The sequence below is a fragment of the Sceloporus undulatus genome, chromosome 5 (genome assembly GCF_019175285.1).
Source record: "Sceloporus undulatus isolate JIND9_A2432 ecotype Alabama chromosome 5, SceUnd_v1.1, whole genome shotgun sequence".
NCBI classification, from domain to species: domain Eukaryota; kingdom Metazoa; phylum Chordata; class Lepidosauria; order Squamata; family Phrynosomatidae; genus Sceloporus; species Sceloporus undulatus.
The window spans coordinates 129,269,032-129,281,749 of NC_056526.1; the positions used below are offsets into that span (position 1 = coordinate 129,269,032).

A 12,718-nucleotide genomic window follows, 5' to 3' on the forward strand; every position below is an offset into this window, starting at 1 on the left:
ACCCCCTGCCATGCAGGAAATCTCAATCAAAACATCCCCGGCAGATGCTATCCAGCCTCTGTTTGAAGACCTCCAAGGAGGGAGACTCCACTAGCACAAAAGTTGTGTGGCATAATCAAAAGTTGTGTGCCACTCTACAAGTGGAGGTTTACACTATGCAGCTCCAATGTGGGATCTCAGCCCATGTGCGTAGGCTATCATATTCAAACATCTATGCCTTAGGTATGGTCATGAGGGAAAGGGCTAAGGAGCTGTGTAAACTGGAGGGTGCCATTGGCATGGCCCTGCAGACCCTTTCTATGCACAAAGCCCCTTGACACAATTCACATGTCGAGGCTGATGTAATAGAAAGTCAATGAAATATATTGTATTTATCTTATGGGATCAGTTATGGCCTTCAAAAGCTTGTTACCATAAATCGGTTTTCTGTTAAAGATGCCCCAAGACTGTTGCATTTTATAGAAATGCCTGAATTCATACTATTTAGCTCAGCTCAGATGTTTTTCTAACTCACCACCACCAGATGGCCTTCTAACACCTGGTTTTTGCTCCATCCTGTCTTCTCTACATTTCAAAGCCATTTCTTTCTCTGTACCTGGCAAGTAAATGTGATATAGTACAATAAAACTCATAGAAGTTATGACCTGTCTTTTCACCAGAATCTTCTTTAACAAATATCAAGCTTTGTGCTGCTGCTTGAGTGTGAGTATATTTAGGTGTATGATATCCCCTAACAGTATTGTACTCCTGCCAAACTAGCCAGTAGAATATTACATCTGCAGACTTTACTAGTACACTCGTCCCTCCACATTTGCCCCTTTGACTTTTGCGGATTTGATTATTCATGGATTTTATTAATATGCTCTCTCTAGGAATCTCTAGCTCATCCAGTGCAACTCTATGGTCAAATTTAACCAAAACACACACTGAAGGACCTAGAGATTCCTAGAAAGAACACTCCACTAGGCATCTGTAGGTCCTCCAGCACACCTCTACAGTCAATGTCTGACAGATGTTGACCAGAGTTGCACTGGAGGAGCTAGAGATTCCTAGAGAGGTGTTCTCACAGGGGAGCCTGTGCCCCTAACCCCAGTGAAAGTGGAGGGATGAGTGTATACTCAAAACTCTATCACAGTAAAATGTGGTTTATAGATTTGTACATGTACATACGTATTAAAAATATGTTTGCAGACTCAAAATAGGCAACTATAGTCCAAAACACACTGCAGAAACAATCCATTTTCAGACCACTTTAACTGCCCTGGCTCAGTGCTAGGGAATTCTGGCAATTCTGTAGTTTTCTGATATCCCAACTACAGAGAATCAGCACTCTGTAAATTCCCTCTTCTGCTTCTAAGTAGCAAAATAAATGCTCACTGAATTTGATGCTGAAAATAACACTGTACAATAAGTCTATTTATACATAAGACTTTCACTAAGTCATCTTCTCCCCTTGTGACTTTTCTGAAGAAATACTCATGATGTAACAGTGTTTTCTCCAGCAAACATGCAACACATTAATTTAATGTGTGTGCATAGCACTTCAAGTCACCTGGCAAATTATAGCAAACCCATGAATTTCAAAGGCAAGGAATACTCAGAGGTGATTTTGCCAGTTCCATTCACTGAATGGTATTAATTGGTGGTCTCCTATCCAAGTATTAACCAAGGCTGACCTTGCTTGGCTTCCAAGATTAGACAGGAGCTGGTGCCTTCAGGGTATGTAGTCTCTACATGAATTTCATATGGAAGGGTGTATGTGTATTTAGACTTCATTATACATGAAACATGGGCATGTACTTTATATTAATGTATATCTGAAGCAAACATGTGGAGAGTAGTGTAAATATTTTTCTTTCACCACAATGAACATGTAATATTCCTTTTCTATATGACATTGCTATTATCTCTTCATAAATATTTGTAGAGAATCCAAACCATGCTGTCACCAAGTCATTGTAGTCCTGAATTATTTATTATTATTATTAACCTTTATTTAATATTTAATATAAATAATAAATAAATTTATGAAGTGCTGTAAATTTACACAGCGCTGTACATACAATCTTTTTAATTAGACAGTTCCCTGCCCTTGGGCTTACAATCTAAAAAGACATGACACAAAAGAAGAAGGGAGTGGTAGAGGGAAAGCGGATGAGGTCCAGCAGTTACTCTCTACCTCCGAGGCCTGGACCAAGGCAGATGGACTGGAGGGAGGGCTTGGCTTCATAATGGATGGTTAATCTTCTTCCAGGGAAAATACATACTCTCAAGTAGGATAATACATATACAGTACATAGCAATACAGGAAATGGTTCAATAAACAGGCACCAAAAGAATATCAAATAATAAGTGACAATTATGCAATGCCTGGGAAGGCTTCTCTGAACAGGATGGTTTTCAACTCTGTTTTGAAGCAGGTTAAAGAAGTGATGGCTCTTGCTTGTGGGGGAAGAAGGTTCCAGGAGTGAGGGGCAGCAAGTGAAAAGGGGCGAATCCAAGATGGGGCAGAGGAAATCCTGGGCTGAGACAGCAGACCTTGACTATCAGAACGGAGGGCCCTGGTGGGAAGGTGAGGAGAAAGAAGGTCTGATAAGTAAGGAGGGGCCAGTCCATGGAGGGCTTTAAATGTCGACAGCAGGAGCTTATACTGAATACGGAAAGGGAGGGGGAGCCAGTGAAGGGATGCCAACACAGGAGAGATATGGTCAGAGCGCTGGGCAGTAGTGATAATGTGTGCAGCTGAATGCTGGACAGAGATTAAAGGACGTAAGTAGAGAAAGAGGAAGCCCAGTCAGGAGGACGTTACAGTAATCAAGTTGTGAGATCACTAGGGCATGGACCAGGATCTTGGCAGTAGAGGCAGAGATAAATGGTCGGATTTTGGCAATATTGTACAAAAAGAATCTACAAGCCTTGGCTGTGGTCTGGATCTGAGGGATACACGAGAGAGACGAATCAAAGATAAAACCAAGACTGCGGGCTTGCTGGACTGGTTGAATAGAAATGTTGTCCACAGAGACAGAAAAGGAGTGTTGAAGGGTGGGCTTAGGAGGAAAGACAAGAAGCTCCGTCTTGGACATGTTGAGCTTCCAACGCCGATGGCACATCTGCTGCGAGACAGCTGTGAGACATGATGAAACTTGTTTTTCAAGCCTTGGAGAAAGATCGGGGGTGAAAAGATACAGCTGGGTGTCATCGGCATACAGATGGTAGGAAAAACCAAAAGAGCTAATGAGTTTACCTAAGGACAGTGTGTAGAGAGAAAACAGAAGGGGACCCAGAACAGAGCCCTGGGGAACTACAACAGATAAGGGGACAGGAGATGAAGTCTGACCACCTGTGACCACTGCAAAAGATCTGCCAGACAAATAAGATCGAAACCAGTTGAGAACAGAGTCTGAGAACCCAAGGTTAGAAAGTATATCCACTAGAAGACAGTGATCAATGGTGTCAAAGGCTGCAGACAGATCAAGAAGGATGAGAACAGAGTAAAGGCCATTAGCCTTGGCCTGTAAAAGGTCATTGGAGATCTTAGTGAGAGCTGTCTCTGTAGAATGCCTTGGGCAGAAACCAGACTGAAAGGGATTGAGGATGGAGTTGGCTTCAAGAAACTCAAGACAGCGAGAATAAACAACCCGTTCCAAAACCTTAGAAAGAAAGGGGAGAAGGGAAATTGGACGATAGCTAGACAGAGAGGAGGGGTCAAGAGAAGTTTTTTTCAGAATTGGGGAAATGAAAGCATGTTTGAAGTCCAAGGGGAAGGAGCCTGTAGAGAGAGAGAGATTGAAGATATGGAGAAGTGAGGGGAGAAAAGAAGGACCTATAGAGAGTGTAGTGGAATCTCCTTCCTTGGAGGTCTTTAAGCAGAGGCTAGATGGCCATCTGTAAGGAATTCTTTGATTTGGATTTCCTGCATGGCAGGGGGTTGGACTGGATGGCCCTTGCGGTCTCTTCCAACTCTATTATTCTATGATTCTATGATTCTAATGCTCTATGATACAGTTCCTGCTGAAATTTGAAAATGGCAACAACAAAAGTCTTGGCAGTGACTGCTAAAACTTGATAGTGGTATGAGAAACTACAATGGTGATGCTGACTCGAAGTGATCCTATATGGCATGCCGCCATGGACAACCCTATCCCAAATTCAGGAGACGTGAATGAGGCAAGAGATATCAATGTTTTCTTGGCTGAACAAATTAAATAAAAGAACATGAAGCAGCTGTCTGAAAGTGCTTGGATTCAGCCATGTTTATCAAATGGCAGCTGTTATACATGGCACAAAATAAGTCCACCATGCCTCTTAGATGGACCACTATAAAAGCGTCTGAGGGGAAATAGCATTAAGGGTACAGAGAGATATTATGTTTTACCAGCAGCAACATCTCACTAGAAACAAGCTATCAAATAACTACTAGTTCTAAGTTACATTTTGTAAACAGCAACACAGTTGCTAAAATCAGCTATGGCAGCATAAACCCAGCCAATCTTGAACGTGCTACTCAATAAGGACCGCTGAAAACAGTAAGAAAACCTTTCAAGTAAACATACATAAATGGGCTGTAAATTCCTGGAGGTTGGGCCTTAATACTAAAATTAAAATTTAAAAAGTATATATCTAACACAAGACACTAACCCCTTTCATTTCCTATCTAGTTGTGACTTTTGTTATGATTAATAACAGAGTCAAGTACATCTGAATATATTTGTGTTTGTCACATCACCACCACATACACTTACATACATTGCCATAGATATATTTTCACCATGTATATATTCTAGTAATTTCCTCTCCCAGGTTTTGATGAAGGCATCAGAATACATACAATAATTATTTAAAATCAAGATTAATTATGTTGGAAGGAATTTCCTGGTACAGTTTCCTTTCTACTGTCTCTAGATGTATTGCTTAATGCTTGCCTAGATTTATTTTAACTGCAGCCTAGACTGCAGATTATCAGTTCCTCTTCCTCTTCTTCATTTTCCAAAACAAAGCCACTTTTCCCTGGCAGCTTATTAAAGCCACAGCAGACAACCTTTTATGTTTTATACAATGAACAGCATTAGCAAAGTAAATGCAGGTATATGATCCACAAAGCGATTCCCCATTATGTACACGGAGAAAGAAGAAAACATTTGGGAAGGGCTGAGATGACTTGAGAATAACTTGAGTGCACATATCATAAGAGCTGTTTACCAAAAGCTGACACCGTTTTGATCTTGTCAGGAAATATAAATATTTAGTTTTGAAGCCTTCTGGCATCATTTATTTTGGATAATGAAAGGGTGACTCAATGAAACTACAGTAGACCACTGTATGAGCAGGTTACTTATCTGTGGACTGGAGCTCATTCAATATTAGTCAATGGTAGCATATACCCATGGTTGCTCTGACTAGGAGTGTGCACATGACCACCTATTGACTAATATAGGCTGCATCCACACTGGAGAAATAAGCCAGTCTGGCACTGCTTTAACTGCTCTGGCTCAAGGCTATGGAATTCTGGGAGTTGGAGTTTGTTGTGGGGTCCAGAGTGCAGACTTGAATTCCTGCATTTTTTCCATCTACAGGGTGGCCTGGAACTGAACTCCCATGGATGGGATGGGCCCACTGTATTTGATCAGATGCTCTAATTAATTATGTTGTTTTGCAACATTAGAACCAGGGTGCAGAACAGTTAATATATGTGTCAAAAGGTAGATCTTGGATAATAATACTAAGTAGCAAGCTGAAAATAATTTAGAAACCAAGGTTAATTATAGGGAGCCTACAAATCCCTTGTTGGAACAGCTTCACTGGCTACTGATCCATTTCTAAACTGCTGGTTAGGATCTATGAAGCCCTATTATACAGCTTAAGTCCAGACTATATGAAAGCTTATTATCTCTCCATATGAGCTAGTCAAGTCTTATGGTCTTTGGAAAAGACTTTCTTTCTGTCCTATGACTCTCACAGGATTGTCTGGTGAGGACATGGGAGGCAGTCTTATCAGTTGCTGCTCCTAGGCTATTTAACTCTGGTCCAAAACACACTGCAGAAATAATCCAGTTTGAGACTGCTTTAACTGCCCTGGTTGAATGCTAGGGGATTCTGGGAACTGTAGTTTTGTGAGACATTTAGCCTTCTTGGCCAGAGAGCTCTGGTGCGACAATAAACTACAGTTCCAATAATGGTGGCACACTGAGAACAGGAATTTTGGGAAGAGATGAACAGGAACTAATCTTTGCACTAGTCTATCAGGATTCTTCCCACTTCTGCCATTATTTTTCAGGTTACTAATTCTCACTGTATAAGTTTTGAAATCTTGCATATTAAATAAGCCTTTGGTTTTGATGCATCCATTGAAAAAGAAGAAAAGAGGAAGTGGTAAAGTGACAGAAATGAAAACAGAAGTAAAAACAAAGAGATCAGTCATCAATGTCTGTATTTCACAAACAGGGCATCTAGGCCAGAAGTCACAGTTTGTTTTCTTAAAATAGAAAATGATTGGGCTGCAGAAAGAAATATGCTATGAACCATACAAATCCCAGCTCTACTAAACTGGAAGATGTACCTGCTTTATTGTTGTTGTGTGCTTTTGAGTCGTTTCTGATTTATGGCAACTCTAAGGATAATGGATCATAGTTTTCTTGTCAAGATTTGTTCAGAGATTGTGTGTCATTGCCCTGAGGCTGAAAGCATGTGACATGCACAAAGTCACTCAGAGGGTTTTATGGCCGAGTCTGGAATCGAACCCTCAGTCCAACACTCAAACCCCTATGTCACGCTATCTCTCTGAAATCACTCTTTAGAAAGACAGATGGAAGTTCTATATGAAAGAAAGAGTACTTGATAAATTATTGCAGTCATTACCTTAGATGTCTTGAAATAATTAAGATAAATTAATAATCTACCATGACTGGTTGGTTGGATGTTTATTTCATAAATTTTCTACACAACCCTTCAGAAGGACATGACCGGAGGTTTGGGTGGCATGGATATGCACAGTACGATAAAGCCAAAATAAATATAGATTTAACAATCATTTTGTGAGATGTGCCTTATTAAGAATATGTAATAGTTACAAAGCAAGGTTATGCCCTAAGATACTTTTACAGTCTCACCATAAGAAGCCTTTTATAGGGAAGAAACAACAGCAAAGAATGGTGGGTAACTTACTATGAGCTTTCGTAGTTTGAGCCGGATCAGTTTTTTCTTGGTTGCCTCCCTCCAACCATGGAGCAAAGACAGGGTGGGAAGGGGCTTGGACCAGGGCCCTCATGGTGCCTACAGAAGGAGGGGAAGGAAGGGCACAGAAGAAGAGGATGCTGCCACCATTGTGATGCCCAGCTTGATGCCCAACTCTGACCCTGCAGGAAGCATCAGGTGGGGAGAGGATGGTGGAAGGAGATAATAGTAATAATAATAATAATAATAATAATAATAATAATAATAATAATATTTATTTGTATCCCGCCTCTTCTTGTATTAGATCGAGGCAGGAGATGTGGCAGCAGGCAGGAAAGGACACTTGCCTTCTCACCTGAATGCCTTATAGCCCTCTCTGACCTGGCCAGGCTAACTGACACAAACCCCAACTGCTCCCCTCCACCAGCCAGTGTGCCTTTGCCCTCTGCCCGCTGTGGGTGCTGGTCGGGTACTATTACCACCCGGCAGCACCTCCTGCTGGCCAGGTGGAAAAGGGAGGTGATAGTGGTGGGTGCCTGCAGGCACCTATCTTTCTGGGGAAGGAGAGGGGTTTGTGCCCCCCCCCTGTCTCCCTTTCCCGCTTGACCAGCAGCCCTGTCAGACTTGAAGAGGGCTGCCAACCAGCAGCCGCAGCAGGTGTAGGGCAGAGGCACTATGGCTGGCGGAGGAGGGATGGATAGTGAGCGACTGCCCCACTGGGTTTTCAGGCCCCTCTGAGGTTTCACCCAATGCAGTCTGCACCCCCACTAAACACATTTTAGTAAAAAAAAAAAAACACTCTCCCCGATGAACATTTGATTTGCAAAGTGTATAAGTTTTTGTTAAAACCTGAGTAGGAAGAGGAACAAGTCAAAAGCTGTATGATAAAACGGGCTCAAAATTTTGGATATTATATACAAATGAAACAGATATGGAAGATTACTATAATAAAGGACCATGACAGCAAGATTACTCTATGCACAGAAATTGGGAAATATTGCAACCCCAACCAAAAAAAAAAATCTTTTTAAAATAAGAGTTTTATCTTTTTAAAATATGTTTTATTCTTTTCATAACTATCTGTTTTAATACTGTAATAATTTAATTCCTTTTTAATGTACTTTTTAAAAAATGTTTTTAATTGTACTGTTTTTAATGCTGTCAAGCCGCTCTGAGTCCCAGTCCTGGGAAAAGAGCGGGATACAAATAAATATAATAAATAAACATTTATAAAAAGAGTAACAGCTAAAATTGACTTCAGTTAGTTGAAACGGACTTGTTATCTATTTTGTCTGGAGAAAAATCATTGGTGACATTTTTGAAGGACTGGGAACTTTTGATTTTAATTTCTTTGCAGAAAAATGAAAATAATAATAATAATAATGAGTGCACCCGGCTTTCTATATTCATGGATTCAAGCATCCAGGGCTTGAAAAATATATTTTAATAAAATGTACGCACCTTGCAAAGTAAAATGGTGTCCCTTTTATATAAAATGGCCAAACCAAGGTTTGTTGTCTCGAGTGTGTGTGTGTGTGTGTATAAATTCCAAGCAACAAACCTTGATTTGGCCATTTTATATAATGAAACTTACTGGGTGACCTTGGGTGAAAGTCACACTCTCTCAGCCTCAGGGGAAGGCAATGGCAAAACCTCCCCTGAACTAATCTTGCCAAGAAAACCCCATGATAGGGTCTCCATAAGTAATCTTTGGGCAAGTCATACTCTCTCAGCCTCAGAGGATGGCAATGGCAAACCCCTCATGAAGAAACCTTCCAAGAAAACCCCATGATAAAAGGGGGTCACTTTAGGGTCAGGGTGACCAGCCTTCCTCATTTTCCTGTCCTACATTTCCACCTTCTGCCCAGGAGGAGGGATTCCAAAACGTCCTCCATTTTGAGCAGGACTAAGAATCCACATTTCTATGATGAGTGTTTTTATTTAGTCATGGCCTCCATTTATTGCCCCCCTCTTGAATGTCCTCCATTTTGTGGTGCCTTGTCCTCCTTGACGGTGAGGACCTCTGCTGCCCCTAAAATGGATCCTAGAGGCTCCTTTTATTTCCCCTTCTCCTCCATTTCTTCCATGAACCCGGAAGAGGCTTCAAAGTGGCGCCATTCTAGGAGAACAGCTTCCGTCAAAACAGCAATGGAGGGAGGAAGTGTGGGCTCATAGAGAGAAAGAGAGAGCTCCAGGACACACTGCAGAAATAATCCAGTTTGAGACCGCTTTAACTGCCCTGGCTCAGGGCTAGGGAGTCCTGGGAACTGTAGTTTATTGTGGTACCAGAGCTACTACTACCTACGACAGAGAAGGCTCAATGCCTCACAGAACTACAGCTCCCACAATTCCCAGTTTGAGAAATGCCTGGGCTCGGTGGCAAGGGAACCCTGGGAATTGTAGTTTATTTTGGCACCACCGATTTCTGACAGAGAGAAGGCTAAATGCCTCACAAAACTGCAGTTCCCACAATTCCCTAGCTTCGAACTGCGGCAGTTAAATTGGATTGTTTCTGCTTTAACTGCAACGCTTTAACTGCCCCGGCTCAAGGCTAGGGAACCCTGGGAACTGTAGTTTTGTGAGACAGCTCTGTCAGAGAGAGCTCTGGTGCCACAATAAACTACAGCTCCCAGGATTCCCTAGCCTTGAGCCGGGGCTGTAAAACCGGTCTCAAACTGGATTATTTCTGCAGTGTGTTTTGGACCGGGGGGGGGAGGAGAGAAATAACCTGGTTTGAGACTGGGGTCCAAAACACACTGAAAAAACAATCCAGTTTGAGACTGCTTTAACTGCCCTGGCTCAGTGGCTAGGGAATCCTGGGAACAGTAGTTTTGTGAGACATTGAGCCTTCTCTGTCAGAGATAGTAGATCTGGTGCCATAATAAACTACAGTTCCCAGGGTTCCCTAATCTTGATCCAGGGCAGTTACAGCGGTCTCAAACTGGATCATATCTGCAGTGTGTTTTGAACCAGAGAAGACGTCCAAAAGATACTGCACAAGTCATCCAGTTTGAGACCGGTTTCACTGCCTGGGCTCAATGCTAGGGAATCCTGGGAACTGTAGTTTATTATGGCACCAGAGCTCTCTCTGACAGAGAAGGCTAAATGTCTAAAAAAACTCCCAGGATTCCCTTCCATTGAGCCAGAGCAGTTAAAGCAGTCTCAAACTTGATTATTTCTGCAATGTCTATTGTACCAGAAAGGGAGGAAAGACAGGAGTCCTAAAGATACTGCAGAAATAATCAAGTTTGAGACTGCTTTAACTGCCCTGGCTCAGTGGCTAGGGAATCCTGGGAATTTTAGTTCTGTGAGACATTGAGCCTTGCCACAATAAACTACAGCTCCCAGGGTTCCCTAGCCTTGAGCCAAGGCAGTTAAAGAGGTCTCAAAAACTGGATTATTTCTGCAGTGTGTGTTTTGAAGGAGAGAAATAGTCAGGTTTGACTAAGAGCTCCATGCTCTGGAATTCTGGGAATGGTAGTTGTGGCACCAGAGTGAGAGCCTTTCCTCCCTGCCTGCCTGCCTGCCTTGCTCTTCCTGGAGGGAAGTGAAAATGAAATCGACTTTTCAGAGAAATGATGAAAGCAGCAGCCTTGGTCTGCCAATGAGAGGCTGCAGCAAACTTCCGCACTGCTTTGCCTATTGCCTGCCTGCCTCCCTCCCTCCTTCTCTCTCTCTCTCTCTCTTGTGGGCTGCTGCTGCTGCCTTGCTGCACAAACAGGGCCCTGGGAAGGAGGTGGTGGAAGGGGGGGATTTCCAAGCCTGGTCTCGCCTTGTTTTGCTTTCGATCTGGCCTCGCAGGAAGAGGAGGAATAACTACACCACTTTGAGTTTTTTTGCCACCCTGCTTTTCCTTTCCATTTCTGGTCTCTTGGCAACCCCTGATATAACCTTGAGGAATTTTTACACAGGAGGAGCAGCAGCTTTCCAATTGGTAAGGAAGAACAACAACAACAAAATAATGATGATATAATAATAATAATAACCTCAATCCAGCCTTTGCAACAAAACCCAGATAAAGCAGCAGCAGCAACAACAACAACAACCATCACTCCAACTCTCTTCTCATTCCCCACCCTCCTAATTCTGCATTTCTCTTTCTCTATCATGAGATTGGGTTTGCAAACCCAAAATGCAAAGTAGATAAGGTTGGGTTGTGGGGTCATATGATTTTTTTAAAATGATTATTGTTATTATTATTATTATTAGAGGCTGCAAAGAGAAAGTGGCAGGTCTTTTTTATTTTTAATTTCGCTTTTGTTATTTGCAAAGGGAAAGGGAAAGGGAAAGGGATCATCTGCTGGAAGGAAGTGTTGTTTTTCTGTTCTGCTCTGGGCTTTGCTGGAAGGGGCTAAAACTGCTTAAAACAAAGGCAGCATGAAGAGAAGGAGGACATTTGTGTGTGTGTTGTGTTTCTTTCCTTGGAGGTTTTTTATTGGGGGTGGTCAAAGAAGAAAGTGGATCCAGGAAGGAGGCATTAACCCTGGCAGATCTCTTTAGGAAGATCTCCCCTATTTCCTTCAGTGTCTATATGTTTTTATTTATGGGGGATCTCAAGGAAGGAACTTATTTCCCCCCATTTGGACTCTTAGGGGAGAAGCCCATGGAACTGCAGAGCTGGACACTTGTGGGTTTCGACCCCTGGGATCCCTATATATTTAGGTGAGAGGCTTTTTGGCCCTTCCCTGTCTGAGGGATGGCTTCTTCCCAGGCTTGGTCCTCCTTTTTCCAGGACGAAGCCCTACATTTCCACCTTTTAACCAGGAGGGATCCCCAAATGTCCTCTGTTTTGAGCAAGACTAAGAAGTATGGGTTCAGCTTTCTATGAGTGTTTGAACATTTCTTGGGGTATGTCCTGTATTTTTCCACAGTGCCCTCCATTTCGCAATTTTGAGGACTAGGAAGGATGAGTATTTCGACCTTTTCTTGGGTCATGTCCTGTATTTTTCCTGAATGTCCTCCATTTTCAGACTATGAAGTATGGATTTATATTTCTTAGAGTGTTTCCAGCTTTTCTTGGATCATGTCCTGTGTTTTTCCTACATGCCATCCATTTTGAGGACTAAGAAGCATGAGTTTATATTTCTTCAAGTGTTTCAACCTTTTCTTGGGTCATGTCCTGTATTTTTCCTGAATGTCCTCCATTTTGAGGAGTAAGAAGCATGAGTTTATATTTTTGTGAGTGTTTCGACCTTTTCTTTGCTCATGCCCTACATTTTTTCCTGAATGCCCTCCATTTTGGCCAGGACTAAGGAGCATGGATTTATATTTCTGTGTTTCGAGCTTTTCTCTTGGGCCATGTCCTACATTTTTCCTAAATGCCCTCCATTTTGAGCAGGATCGAGAAGCATGAGGTTATCTTTCTGTGTTTCCAGGTTTTCTTGGGTCATGTCCTTTATTTTTCCTGAATGTCCTCCGTTTTGAGGACTGAGAAAGATGAATTTGTATTTATAAGTGTTTCGACCTTTTCTTGGATTATGTCCTATGTTTTTCCTGAATGCCTTCCATTTTGAACAGGACTAAGGAGCATGGATTTCTCTTCCTGTGA

At 42.2% G+C, this 12,718-nt stretch overlaps 1 protein-coding gene across 2 annotated transcripts in view; it reads left to right on the forward strand.

The window, feature by feature from the left end:
• Positions 1-10,709: 10,709 nt before the first annotated feature.
• Positions 10,710-12,718, forward strand: part of IRF2 (interferon regulatory factor 2) — a 61,256-nt gene continuing 59,247 nt past the window's right edge. The window contains exon 1 of one of the 2 annotated variants that reach the window (XM_042468936.1): positions 10,710-11,104. Coding sequence is in view for 1 of the 2 variants with exons in the window: in XM_042468935.1 (XP_042324869.1) it covers positions 10,724-11,104 (381 nt within the window). In the remaining variant the exon portion in view is untranslated. The remainder of the gene's footprint in view (positions 11,105-12,718) is intronic. The other variant, XM_042468935.1, reaches the window with a different exon arrangement.